Below are 15020 nucleotides of genomic sequence, written 5' to 3' on the forward strand. Positions count from 1 at the left end.
CTTATAAATCTAACTTAACATGGTATAATATATATATAGAAGAATATTCATGCCACACGTATTGAAGGAAACCATATATTCCGTTCTGAAAAACACATTTCCTGTATAATTGCAGTATTTTCCCAAACTTACTTTTTCTCAATTATGCTCATATATAATCATATGATTTCTGAAAATTATTCTACTATTAAATAATAATAATTTCAATGAAAAATAACTGTTTTAATTTACCCCCTTACCAGGCAATTGAAAAGTCCCTCTATAATATTGGTCTTACACCCGTAGGAAACCCCAAGCAGTACCCTGAAAAAGAAAACTCTCAGTACTAAATTTCAGTATTTTCACGTGAATATCATTTCCTATAAATACAGTAAGACCAAATTTGGCATAGAAGCCTTACCTCAACTCAGGGATGAATTTCGACTAGCTTCCACCAATGATACGCTCTGGCAGATTTGGAGAAAACTTCCCCAAGAGCGTCATGGTGGCCTCAGATCGTTGATTCGGCGATCGACAGAGTCGAAAATCAAGGAGAGAAGGGAGAGAAACCAAAGGGAGACAGAGAGTGAGAGATTTCTAATTTTTTTACGTTTAGATCCGGATTTCTACTATTTATAGGGTCAAATTCGTCGACGAGACACGTCACTTCGTCGACGAGTCCTGTAGAAAGTTGGTCGATGAACCTGAACCTTCATCGACGAATTTCAGACTTCCCCAAAATCCTCTCTCGGTTTCTTCTCGTTGACAAAACTTGGCTTCATCAACGAGGCCCTTTTGTACCCTCGTCGACGAATCCCCTATGTTCGTCAACGAGGACTTGATGATTTTCCTCGGTTAATATTCATAAAGTGTAATGTCGTCAATGAAGTTGACTGTCTCCTTCTGTTACTGTTTCCATTTCTTTTCCTTTCTATTTAAATTACATTATTATTATTCAGGTTATTACATTCTCCCCTCCTTATAAAATTTCGTTCTCAAAATTTACTATTCATATAATTCATCATCCCTTATTAGGCAAAATGGTCTACTTATTTTATTACTTACCCTCCCTTATGGCGGAGGAATACCGTGGTTACATTCTAAGTCCTAGAAGATTACATATACCAAAAGAAAATTTCCCCCAAAACCAAAATACCACTTACTAACAAAAGCATTACATGTACCTGTAAAAGAAATACTACATGTAACGACCCGAAGCATAATGTTATTTAAATAATAAAGAGGGAGAGAAATGGAAGCAGTAACCGCAGATTTCGTCGACAACATTGCATTTTGAATATAATAACCCCAGAAATTTTCCAAACACTCGTCGACGAACACAGGAGTTTCGTCGATGAGAAGATACCGAGAGAGGATTATTGGGAAGCCTGAAATTCATCGACGAGGGGGTAGGTTCGTCGACGAACTTTTTACAGGACTTGTCGACGAGGTGACGTGGCTTATCGACGAATCTCGTAGTATAAATAGCCCTAAACTCAGTTAATCGCAGAAAAATCGACGAAAAACCTTCTCCTCTCTCTCTCCTATGGCCTCCCCTCCATATCTCTTAAAGAATATACTCACAACACTGTTCTCTACTAAACTACCGAATCAGAATTGAAAATCGAGCCTTACCTCGATTTTTCGCCAAAACCCAAAAATCTCTGAAGCGGGATTCCGATCCATAAAACTTGTAGAGAATCCTTCCACGATCCTCGTGGTAACTTTAGATTCACGATTCTAGCGATGAATAGCGAAGAAATCTAGAGAGATAGAGAGTAGGGAGAGTTCTAAAAAGAGAGAGAGAGAGAGAGAGAGAGAGAGAGAGAGAGAGAGAGAGAGAGAGAGAGAGAGAGAGATAGGATTTAATTTTCTTAACTTGGAAGTAATGAAAACTTCTATTTATAGCCCTTTGACCCGGCCACTTCTCGTCGACGAATTGCGTCCTCGTCGACGAGGCTCTATAGTCTTCTCATCGACGAGACCAAGACCTCGTCAACGAGTTTGGGATCTCTGGTTTTCCGAAACCCCTCGGCTTCTCCTCGTCGACGAGCCTCTGAACTTCGTCGACGAAAAATACAAGGCATTCATCGATGAACTCTGGCTTTGTCGACGAAGCCTACTCAAATACCAATTTTACCCCTCTCTTATTTATTTAAACCCATTTATCACGGTTCGGGTTCCTACACTTGACAAGTTTATACTCAATTCCAAAAACGTCCACCTAAACCTACAAAATGGTTAACACATTAATTGAATCCTATTTAAGATTACAGTGGTAGCAAGTTAGAGGCCATGATCCTAGCCTTTAACACTGTTCATATTATACAATTCAAATATTTGGATTCATGTGAAAACTTCAATTTTAAGTGTGTTGTTATCATCAGAGGAGTTCATGGGTAGGTTTGATACACATGGGTGAACTCCAACTTGAGCAAAAAACTTAAGCGTATTAGGTATTGAACCTAACCATATATATAAGCACCCATCATCCACTCAATTGGTCCATTTTGGGACAAACTTACAAGTGAAATTTCCAACAATCTCCCCCTCACTTGCGAGTTCCAATTGTTCCCCCTTGAATGGATTCTGTCTTCCTCATGGGAGTAAGCTCAATTATCCAATAGTTGCTCAAGTGAGCCTTACCACCGTGCCTTAGATTGCATTTCACATGCCTCATGTTGGCTTTTTGAGTCCGATCTCTATTTTGATGCTGACTAATACACGTGTTACTTATGTGTGTATTCTAGTGACTGAACAGGCTCTAATTCAAAACACACATAAGGAGAAGTGGAATACAGGAGGAACTTCAAGTTTATTATTATTCTAGCGCGTTCCATGGAGGCTTGAAGAGCAAAAGGAAGAAGAAGCCATTTGTTTATTTCATTTGTAATGCATTTATTTTTTGTTCTGGTCTGTAATATTGTATGCATTTGCATGATATATTTGGATTCTTAGTAATACCGCAGTCAGACCGTAGGTTAATCAAATGACCGTAGGGATCGACCGACTTCAGGATTTTAGGGTAAATTAAAATGTCTAGATCATAGCTTGATCGTAGGACTGTTAGCCCTTTGCACAAAATGTCATAACTTATTCACACATGGTTAAATAGGTTCAAAAGACCAAATAAGACATTTTTTTGAGGTTTTGGGCGACCGAACCAAGGCAGTTCAAACTGCCTTGGGCGACCGAATTGCTGTCCGGTCAAAACTTTGACTTGGTTCGGGCTATCGAACCAATTTGAACTGAGCTACCTCGGGCGACCAAACTCATGTCAGGTACCTTTTCATCAATCCGGGTATCCGAACCTTCGCATTCAAATCAGACCTCGAGCAACCGAATTGGTTAGTTCGGTTAATCGAACTTAGCATCGGGCACCTGAACCTACGAACAAATGTTTCTGACTTTTGTTCAGCCAACTGAACTCAGACTCAGGCACCTGAACTTCAAAAAACGTCTTCTCTTTGTGAGTGTTCAGGCGACTGAACTTATGGCTCGGGCGACCAAAACTCTCGGGTTACAATTTTTTAACTGGAGAAATTAGGGTTAAAAATTAATTAAACTTTTCTAATAATACCCAACGTGTCCCCAACGGTCAAAAATTTCCTTGAGTCTATATATACCCCTTCATAAGTCAAGATTAGTAACTTTGATTAGCCCATTTTCTCTCTAATTTTTATCCTAATCAAAGTTCTCCTAAAACTTATTTTTATTGTAAAATCTTTTATGAGGTTATTTTTTATGCTCTCTATTCTCTTCCACTCATTATTTTGAAAAACTTTTAGAAGAGAACATTTTAGTTTGGACATTCATTTTGATTTGCACATATAGTTTTAAAATGCTTGTATTTTGTTTTTTTGTGCAAACTTATTTGAAACTAAAACCCTAGGTTCTCCAGTTCGTTCTTGAAAAATATTATTTGGAGAAAATCTTTTGTAGGGTTTAAATCTTTGAAGCTCTATATTATATGCATTCTTTTCAAAGATTGCAAAATACTATTTAGATAAGCACCCTTACTCTACTGAGCATTATTACATATCATATTAGAGTGCATTTATTTGAATTTAAATGTATACATCTTAACTTGTATTTTCAGAAGATTTTCATGTACAAAAATAGTTTCCATATACTAGTTGGGTTCAGCCCGTCAATTGAACTGAGGAGTCTCAGTCCCGAAAATGAGATCGGTTCGGTTTAGCCTGAAATTGAACTGGAGGGTCTCAGCCCCGTAAGTGAGACTAGTTCGGCTCAACCTAGTAATTGAGACGGGGTTTTCCACACCCCGTAAGGAGAGGATGTAAAAGGCTTCTGCTCCGTCCGATTAAGTGAGCAGGTTTAGTAGAATCCTTGAGAGTTATGCCTAAGGCGGGGACGTGGGCAATATTGGTCGAACCTCGTTAACAAATATGTGTGTCATTTTCTCTCTATCTTATTTAAATTCTTATAATTAAATTTCAGCATGTGTATGTCTATTCATGTTTTGTTATAACCATCTTGCATGCACAAAGAACTGATTTAAATGAGATATGCAGCACACGTGTATGTATGCACACACTGATCACTTAATCATTGTACATATACGTTTTTCAATATTGAATGTGATATGAACTGTGGTGAATTGGCGTAATTGTTTAAATTAGTGAAAAATATTTTAAAACCCAATTCACCCCCTCTTGGGATCACACCAATTTCAACACCACAAAACCAATCTTACCTCTTATGTCTTGACCTTATTCGGATTCATTTTCCAACCAGATGATCCTTATTGACCTCGGTTACACACTTGGTCCTCCAACTGTTAGCACGTCAGGTGAATTAGCTTAACGCCTAAACTTTTCTTATGATGTCGCTCACCCAGAGTCACGAATTGTCGGTGCTGATACCACTTGTTGGCACCGAAGGAGTTTATGGGTAGGCTTGACATGGGTGAACACCAACTTGACCCAAAAGTTTAAGCTTATTGGGTATTGGACCCAACCATGTATATAAGCACCTATCATCCACTCAATTTTCCAATTTGGGACAAACTTACAAGTGAAATTCTCAATATGTGTGTGATTGTTTTATAAATTTCAAATTTACAAAATTTCAAATTTAAAGCATAAACTCAAATTCCTAAACACAATGCAATGTATTTTTCAAAAGAATGGTTTCACATCTTTTTAGAAAATTGTTCTTATTTAGTTTTAAATTATATTATATATAGAAGTTCTATTCTTAGATAATGTAAGTATTTGTTCGTGAAAAGCTTACACATCTTCACCAAAGATTTATGATAATTTCGATACTGAAGTTGCTATATTTTTGAAGAAGTTTAAAAGAAGGAACCAATTCTATTTCACCAATAGACTCTTCTTACTCGTCTTGATCAGCAGCAGGTACTTATAAGATCCATGCATTTATTTTCCAACAAGTTCATTGTTCTAAAGATTAAAAAAAAAAAAAAAACAGACTGCCAGCTCTAAATGTGGCTGCTTTTGTTATATTTTCCTGATCAGATGAAGGTAATTGAAGGAGGCTTCCTTATTCTGGTGGCCTGTTCAAAGCCATAAGCAATCTCGATGAGCTTCGGTTCTGATCCCTTCAACCCAGCAAAGCAAATGCCAAATGGAACCCCGTCCGTGTCATACCCAGCAGGAACGCTGATTCCCGGGAATCCCCCGATCGCAAGAACGTATGCAGCATCATAAAGGGGAGTCACCAGTGCATCCAGGTTGTTCTTCTTCATCAGCTTTTCGAATCCATCTTTGTTTGCCCTTGTTAAGTTCAATAATGCCTTCATCACGAACTCGCTGCCCAGCCCATCCATTTTCTGAGCACCCAAAAACAAGTTCTGCCCATATTCCTTGAGCTTTTCCTGCAGGGTCATGTATGCTATATATATCAACCTGTTTAATAATTCTGTATAGCCATGTAAATCAATAATAATCTTGTCCAATTTTGGCCTGTGGGCCTCGCAGTTTTGACCTTAAAAGGTGCCTCGCATGGGTCGAGGTTAGCCCTGACATTATAAGCCAGAGTTTCCCTCCATTCTCACTCATTGTGAGATTTCTTTCACACATCATCAACATATATATATATATATATATATCATTTGTTCAAAATCTCCATTAATTGGTTGTAAATGCTGTTACTTACCAAGCGTGGAAATCTCTTGTTGAAGGCTATCAGGTCTGCTAAGGAATGCACTGGAGAAGTGACTAGCTGCTTTAGATAAGCATTCATAGACAGCTTGAATTCAGCCTCCAACACCATAAATTGGTCAACCCTCAAGGCATAAATGATGGAATTATAGTTATCTATTTCCAGGTGATCCACTAAAATTGCTCCTTTTTGCCTTGTTTCACACAGAAATTGAAATTCAAAAACACGTTAGGAGTATTATATTGAGCGCAAAGAAGCAAGGTCCATGGCCACAGCTAGTAGTTGAAACTTGATCTTTCCTGGTTAAATTGAACTCAAAAATGTATTTTCATTGCCTAGTGTCACGGGCTAAGCTTGTTCAGGGCATTATGCTTGCCTATGACCGCTTATCTCGTGTGTTTGGGATGGGTTTCCATCATGTAAATACTAGTGTAGGGTTATTTTCTAGTATTTCTTTCATTGTAAGCCAAATAAGGCAGTATGACTCCTCGGTCACTTTGATGTTTCCTAGTGCTAGAGTGAGAATGGCCTAGAAAGCTCTTTAGGGGAGGGTGAGTGTTCATCAATCATTGTAAAACTCACTAGCAATTGTCAACGTGCTTAGCCTACTTGCCTCCCTCGCTAAGTACAACATGTCAACGGAGGATTTGTTAATGAATTACGTTTGCTTCAATATTTACTGCTTGGTTGCCACGGCTTTCATGAATTGATTATAATTTCCGCTGCTATCTGATTGAATGTTAATGAAAGTGCTTCGTGGATGAATGTTGGTAAACAAAAGGCTGGCTAGTTAAGCAAGAGTGCTTTAGCTAGCGCCGCACGGCCCTTCACAACGGTGTGAAAAAGGCGGACCGTGACATTTGGTATCAGAGCCCAAGTCGGTGACACTTGGTGAGAGCCCAAGGTTGAGTTGCTACGTGAATTCGTTTGCCTTCGTTGTTGGGTTTGGAAAGCTTTGGTAAGTGACCATGGCACCAAACAATGCTGAGAGGATCAGCGTGCTGGAAGCACAGGTTGAAGAGTCAACCAACACTATGGCCGCGGAGGTGGCCCAGATGAAAGAACTTGTTGATGAAGTGAGGGGATCACAAAAACATCAAGCAGGTTTGATAGGCGACATGTCAGAGGACTTTCGCCACACTGTGGAAACTTTGCAAGCCCGGATGGCAGATCTCGATGCAAAGGTAAATGTGATGGTTCTTGCTATGGGGAACTCCAACACTCCGGGAGTTAGCAAAACCAAGGTGCCAGAACCCAGGACGTATGGGGGTGCCCGAGATGCCAAGGAGTTAGAGAACTTCTTGTTTGATGTGGAGCAGTACTTTCGTGTTGTGAGGATGGCCTCAGAACAGGCAAAGGTGGATACTGCAACAATGTACTTGGTTGGTGATGCCAAACTGTGGTGGCGTACCAAGTACAGAGAAATTGAAAATGGAAACTGTGTGATTGATAGTTGGGCAGACTTGAGGAGAGAGCTCAAGGCCCAATTCTTTCCTGAGAACGTTGAGTATAATGCAAGGAGAAAACTGAGAGATCTCAAGCATACGGGGTCAATCAGTGACTATGTGAAACAATTTTCTGCTTTGATGTTGGATATTCGGGATATGTCGGAGAAGGACAAGTTGTTCTATTTTCTAGAGGGGATGAAACCGTGGGCAAGAACTGAACTTCATAGACAAAGGGTTCAAGACTTGTCAACTGCACAAGCGGCTGCAGAACGCTTGACAGACTACGCTGGTGATGAGACCACTTCGTCCAAACGGTTTGGCGGAGAGGGAAACGGTGGAAAGTCTTTCAAGAATGGCAAACCCAAGAGTGGGGGAGCCGACCCTAATTCATCAACCTCACAGGAAGCTTCGTCGTCTCGAGGGTTCAACACACCCAATGGAAAGGGGAAGAGTAAAATTGAGTGTTTCTTGTGTCGAGGTCCTCATAGAGTTTTTGAGTGCCCTCACAAAGCATCACTTAATGCCTTACAGGCTTCCATTGTAGAACAGGCAGTGGAAGACGATGGGGAAGAGGATGAAGCCCCGAGGGTGGGTTCAGTGCGGTTGGTGAACGCATTGGAAAAGCAGGCCAAACTACCGAAAGTTACACGAGCAAAAGGGTTAATGTTTGTGGACTTGAGGATAAATGGGAAGAGTACTCGCGCTATGGTGGATACGGGAGCTACTCATAATTTTGTTTCGCAGTTGGAAGCAGGAAGACTCAACTTATCCTTAGAGAAGGATACAGGACGCGTGAAAGCAGTTAACTCTGTAGCCCAGCCTACTCTGGGAGTAGCCAAGCAAGTGGTGATAAAGCTTGGACAGTGGGAAGGTCACGCGAATTTCACAGCGGTGCCATTGGATGACTATCCAGTCATTCTAGGAATGGAGTTCCTAATGGGGACGAGGGCAGTGCTGATGCCTTCGGCTGGTTCCCTGTGTCTGATGGGAGATCACTCGTGCATGGTGCAAGTCGTTGCAACGAAAGGAGACGAAGGGAAGTCCCTTTCAGCCATACAACTCAATGAAGGATTGGGTCAGGGTGAGCAGACACGTCTAGCCACGGTGGTGGTAGACAAAGAAGTAGGCCAAGTGCTGGAGCCTACGACCATCCAAGCGGTGTTGGATGAGGATAAGGAGGTGTTGCCGGATAAGCTGCCTCAAAATTTGCCTTCACGACGGACTGTGGAGCAAGAGATCAAGTTGTTATCAGGAGTGAAACCACCTGCTAAAAGGCCATGTTGGATTGCGCCTAGAGAGATAGTAGAGTTGGGGAAACAGCTTGATGAAGTGGAAGCGGGATGTGTTCGCCCTTCCAAAACACCGTTGGGAGTATCGGTGTCGTTTCAGAGGAAACATGAAGAGCATCTACGGAAGGTGTTCGACAGGCTGAAGGGAAACAGTCTGAATATGAAGAAGGAGAATTTCTCTTTCGCTCGGTGGAGCAACAAATTCCTTGGTCAAGTCGTTGAACAAGGTCGTATCCGGAGGGGTATGGAGAAGGTAAGGAGGATTCAAGAACGGAAGATCCCCACGACAGTGAAGGAGTTGCGTTCCTTTCTTGGCCTTACTGGTTACTGCAGGAAGTTCGTTAAGGGGTATTCGCGGAGAATGACTCCAATGACAGGACTACTGGGAAGGTATTATTGGCCGCACACGCGGGATGATGTGGTTAATTATACCAAAACTTGTCTCACTTGCCAACAAGACAAGGGGGAGCGGAAGAAGTATGGTACTTTCATGGCCGCACCAAAGTACTGTTCGGTAGAGGGGACGACACAATTGTTCCTTGTGACTATTGTGAAACTTTGGGGTTTTCCCCAAGTTATTATTTGTGACCAAGATTTAATGTTCACTGACAACTTCTTAACAGAGTTTTTCAGGATATTCAGGTCACACCTTGACATCTCTTCGAGTTATCATCGACAGACAGACGAACAGATGAAGAGATTCAGAGAGCTACTAGATGAGTACTTGCGCCATTGTGTCAATGACAACCGGAAGAATGGCGTGCAACTACTTGATGTGGCTCCATTCTGTGGCAACGCCCAAAGGCGCTCAACAACCAAAAAGAGCCCTTTTGAGCTTGTTATAGACCAGCTGCCGCTGTTACCTCACACAGTGGGCGAGCCGTACAGACGAAAGAGTCCTAAGGCATACATCTTCACCAGTGAAGGGAGACAGAATGCAGACTTTGCCCAAGCCTATCTGGATAAAGCTTCTAAGCAGATGAAGAAGTGGGCAGATCAGCAGAGAAAACCGCAATTTCATGTCAATTGCCTCAAGCCATTCAATGCCAACACCAACGACCTGAGCAGAAGTCAGTCAAACAGCGTAGAGTTGAAGACAGTGCAACCTGACAGACATGATGTTGAAGAGATCCTTGCAGGCAGAAAGTTCATATCCTCAAGGAAGAAGCGGCAGAAGTTCCTAGTGAAGTGGAAGCGCCTTGATGACAAAGAAATCAGCTGGATTTCTACGGAAGATTTGAAGCCATTCGTGGACAAAGTTGAAGTGTACCTATCGCCAAAAGTCTACGAGGCCGTCGACCGCATAAGTGGGGGAGAATGTCACGGGCTAAGCTTGTTCAGGGCATTATGCTTGCCTATGACCGCTTATCTCGTGTGTTTGGGATGGGTTTCCATCATGTAAATACTAGTGTAGGGTTATTTTCTAGTATTTCTTTCATTGTAAGCCAAATAAGGCAGTATGACTCCTCGGTCACTTTGATGTTTCCTAGTGCTAGAGTGAGAATGGCCTAGAAAGCTCTTTAGGGGAGGGTGAGTGTTCATCAATCATTGTAAAACTCACTAGCAATTGTCAACGTGCTTAGCCTACTTGCCTCCCTCGCTAAGTACAACATGTCAACGGAGGATTTGTTAATGAATTACGTTTGCTTCAATATTTACTGCTTGGTTGCCACGGCTTTCATGAATTGATTATAATTTCCGCTGCTATCTGATTGAATGTTAATGAAAGTGCTTCGTGGATGAATGTTGGTAAACAAAAGGCTGGCTAGTTAAGCAAGAGTGCTTTAGCTAGCGCCGCACGGCCCTTCACAACGGTGTGAAAAAGGCGGACCGTGACACCTAGCTAGGTAAATATGTTCTAGTGCGCTAGTCCCAATGACTATGGGTGTATCCAACTTGAGTCGAAGCAATGGGGTACTCATGAACCGGACTTGAATTAGAAATTCTAAGTTTGAACTCTTATAAATTATTATACTTGAACTGAGCTTGTCTCAACTGTGAGTTCTTAAAACTCAAGCTTGACTTGATTCAGCTCAAGTTGATTGAAACTCAAAACTGGCTTTGATATTTGCTTGTAAGCACCAACTTGAACAAAAAGTTAAGTGGTATTGGGTCCATCCATGTCTACAAGTCACTTATCCCAGTCGATTTTCAATGAGAGAACAAGTGAAATTCTCAACATATTGTAAAAGCTGAACTCAAATTGTCAGTCTACTAGAGTAGCTTGAGCTTGACTAGAGCTCAAATATAGTCAAGCTGAGTCAAGGTATGAAACAAGATGAGCTCAGGTAGCTCACTCCCCTTGCACCACTCCACCAAGCCTAAGGTCACAAATAATTCTAGAGCCAGTCGGCGCATGCGAATGGTTTGAGGGGAACAACAATTTTCAATCAATTGGGAGCTAGGCCAACTCTGCAAGAGCAATACACTGGTGTACAGGAGGAAAAACAGAGTGCACGCATACCTTAGCGTGAGGAAATGGCGCTTAAAAGCTTGGGAGAGGGAGGGGCTTGTGTCCTTGGGAAACCCGAAGAAAGGATAAGCTGTTATCCCCAGCCTCTTTCCCCTGAGCCCGTCAACCTTGAGGAATTGAGCATAGCCACCGGGTGGGATATACTTCGCTGCTATTCTTGTCGCTACCCCATCGTTGTGATCAAAACCCACTATTGCATCAAGAACATGTACAGCATCTGATACCGTCCTGCAGATAGGCCTGTACAGTCCAACACACAAAGCGATAAATCCTTGTCATCTCCCTCTCTCTCAGAAAGAGTTAATAAAGTCTACATTGTGGTAGGTAATTTAAATGGCATTGTTAAATATCCCAACACTAGTGTTGGGTGAGAGAGGGGGGGGGGGGGTGTGTCCTAGCTAGGCACATTGATGGATCTCAAAACCAAATGGAACATGTACAATGGGTCTAGCTGGGAAATAAAAAGTTTCCTAATTTAAATGATGCGAATTAAGGGAATGTAGCCTACCCAACAGTGTCCTGTCTTGGTGAAATTGGGATGACCCCTGCCCGGCTCGTTAGTCCTACGGTGGGTTTGATCCCAACAACAGAGTTGTTACTTGAAGGACACAGGATGGATCCTGCTGTCTCTGTACCTAGTGATACTGCAGCCATGTTTGCTGCTACTGATACTGCTGATCCGGTGCTTGATCCACATGGATCTGATCGTGGCGCATATGGATTCTGCACATATTCAAAACTTTATTACTCAGTACCAAAACTCACAAATTAATCATCGATATGAAAACCCTAATTTCATCATGTCGTAAACAAAAATTTCAACTCCTAACTAAAAGTTGCCGCTTAAGGGAAGAGTCTATAATCTCAAAATATAGTCTCATGCATTTTAATATTCTTTCTTTTTCCTGTTCGAATTTGTTTTTAAAGCTATTCCTTCTAAAGGATTAGAAAATGAAACTTCATTTTTTTGCACTTCCATAAAATTTTACACTTGAGACTATAACCAAACATGCATTAGGAAAGGGATCAGCAACTTACCACAACTTGGCCACCTCTGGCGCTCCAACCATTGGGTGCTTGGGTTGATCTGAAATAAGACCACTCACTCAAGCTAGCCTTTCCCAGTATAATTGCTCCGGCTTTCCTTAACTTCTGCACCACACCAGCATCCCGAGGCACTGTCGATCCAAGCAGTGCATATGATCCAGCCGTCGTGTTAAGCTTATCCTTGGTTGCAATGTTATCCTTGACAAGAATTGGGATCCCATGCAACTTGGACAGTGACCCAGTTGGTGATTTGGCCAGCTTTCGCTCTCTATCAGCCTTATCTGCCAGGTCAAGCGCATTGGGGTTCACCTCTATCACCCCTCGCAGCACCGGGTTGAGCCTGCGAATTTCCCTGAGGTAGAACTCAACAAGCTGCTTTGAGGTGAGCTTGTTTTGCTTAAAAGCAACTTGGAGATCATCAACAGTTGCTTCTCTGATTGGGAAACTGCGGCTCGGTGCTATGGTGCACAATCCAAACAGAGCAATGCCCAGGAGAATATGAATGAGGTGGGAGGCATCCATGATTGTTGAAGTTAGTCTCAAAATCACCCAATCTCAACCACAGTTCAAACAGATATATGCTTTTGTTCTTAAGAATGTTCAATGCCCAGGAGAATATGAATGAGGTGGGAGGCATCCATGATTGTTGAAGTTAGTCTCAAAATCACCCAATCTCAACCACAGTTCAAACAGATATATGCTTTTGTTCTTAAGAATGTTCAACTCTACCTAAAAATACTCGAGCATTCTTTTCCTCTTTTCCATAGAAGCGAGGACAGGCTCCAGCCACACAGCTAGAGTGGGGCTCTTAGATGTAAAAAGATGTCACAGCCTGACCCAATTGACCTCACTTATCCCAAGAAATTCAAATCAAACCTGTAACAGACATTGGAATTGAGAAGGTTAGGATGGACTACGAGATAAATTCGAATTTGAAGTCCGATTGTGAGTTGATGCACACATTTTATATAAAATATAGTGAGTTTGTTTATATATAAAATATAGTGAGTTGATGCTCACATTTTATAATCATAGGAAAACTAGATATTTTTTTAAAGATTATCGGTTCGTATAGTTGTGAAAAATAATTTTTTATTTTTTATTTTTTATTTTTTAAAGAACTACAAAAATTGCAGCTTATTTTCTAATTTTCCAAAATTCATATTTAAACGATAAAGAATAAATATTTTGTATGACGTGCAAAAACGATTACTATTTTTTTATTTTCAAACTTTGAAATAATTATAAATATGGCAACTTATTTTTAATTTTTAAAAAATTATATAAGGTAGTGTTTGGGAGTATCAATTTTGGGACTTCAATTTGAATTTGCATGAAATTGAAAAATTCAATACAAATTTTAAAATATATTATCTTTAAAACCACGTAAATCTAAATTCAAGATTCATTCCATCCTGTCACATGTAGTGCAAAAATTAGAAAATCTAAAAAACAATAATAATTTCTTCCATATTTTCTATCTAAATTTAGAAAATTGGAAAACAATAAGCCATTTTTTTTTGTAATTACTTGAAAATTAAAATGAAAAATAAAACTACATAGAGCTAAAAATTAGCCGAATTTTTTTTATCCTTTAGAAAAATTTAAAAATAAAAATTTAAAAAATATTTGCACAAACGCTATATAATTATAAGATAACTCTATTAATATATATATTTTTTACCTACACAAATAGGATCCCTTTTACTCTAGCATTAAATAGACAAAATTGACATTTAAATTTTTATAAAAAGTAATAAGTAAAAAATAAATACCAAAAATTAATTTAACCCTTCCCAGGTTACTAAAATTAATTCCCAAATTAAAATATTGTAAATTTTCTTTTATTATCATTAAAATTTAACTTGATGTAAACATAGAAATGGGAATAATGCCTAACAGATTTTTGTAAGAATTAAAATAACGAGTGAATAAAAATAAATAAAATGCACGAAAATAATCAACACGTACCCAACTGTTTGTCTGCGGAAGCTTCCCATTCCCACCACCTGATTTCTTTACTCTCCCGGATTGTTAGTTGAAGAAAATAACTAAATAAGATGGAAGAAAGGGAAGAAGAAATGTGAGAAGGACGGGAGGGAGGGGGAGGCTGGCCACGTGGGTGGAGGTATCGTGTGTGTTGTCACCTTGCATGCAAATGCATGTTTCATTTTCGAAATTTGGAAACGGGCTTTGCAAGTATTTCCAAAACAATGTTTAATTCTAAATGGGCCCCAATATTAGACATTTTCAACTAAGTTCTTACTTCTAGGGCCAAAAATACAAAAATCTGTTAGAAAATTGAATTGGTAAGAATAGTATCACACATCTAAAATAAGAAATGAGAAAATAGGAATTGATACTAAGATTTACGTGGAAAAACTCCAAACAAATCAAGGGAAAAACCACGAGTAAGAGTAGAAGGAATCTACTATGAAAAATAATGATACAATTTCTCTCAAATTAAGAGAAACTAGAAACACAGGTTACAACAGAGATATTTTGTAGGAGAGTACTTGATTTCTCTCTCTAAAAGTGGAGTTGGAGATGCTTGGGATGAGTTGATCATACGAATCTGGCAAACTTTGGAATAGAAGCTCCACTCGTTCGGTTGACTCAATCCTATGGCCTAACGTT

The 15020-nt window shown here is 40.2% G+C and overlaps 1 protein-coding gene across 2 annotated transcripts; it reads right to left on the reverse strand.

The window, feature by feature from the left end:
• Positions 1-5295: 5295 nt before the first annotated feature.
• Positions 5296-14452, reverse strand: LOC131156729 (probable amidase At4g34880). Of its 2 annotated transcripts, XM_058110621.1 has the most exons (6): positions 14355-14452; positions 12375-13259; positions 11845-12059; positions 11328-11576; positions 6121-6319; positions 5296-5839 (listed from the first exon to the last, which is right to left on the reverse strand). In XM_058110621.1, the coding sequence occupies exons 2-6, from the start codon at positions 12903-12905 to the stop codon at positions 5477-5479; spliced, it is 1557 nt and encodes a 518-aa protein (XP_057966604.1). In that variant the 5' UTR covers positions 12906-13259; positions 14355-14452; the 3' UTR covers positions 5296-5476. The 2 variants fall into 2 exon arrangements, with proteins under 2 accessions (XP_057966604.1, XP_057966605.1); XM_058110622.1 differs by lacking the exon at positions 11328-11576 and having other exon boundaries at positions 14355-14446.
• Positions 14453-15020: the final 568 nt, after the last annotated feature.

Source organism: Malania oleifera, chromosome 5 (genome assembly GCF_029873635.1).
Source record: "Malania oleifera isolate guangnan ecotype guangnan chromosome 5, ASM2987363v1, whole genome shotgun sequence".
Lineage (NCBI taxonomy): Eukaryota > Viridiplantae > Streptophyta > Magnoliopsida > Santalales > Ximeniaceae > Malania > Malania oleifera.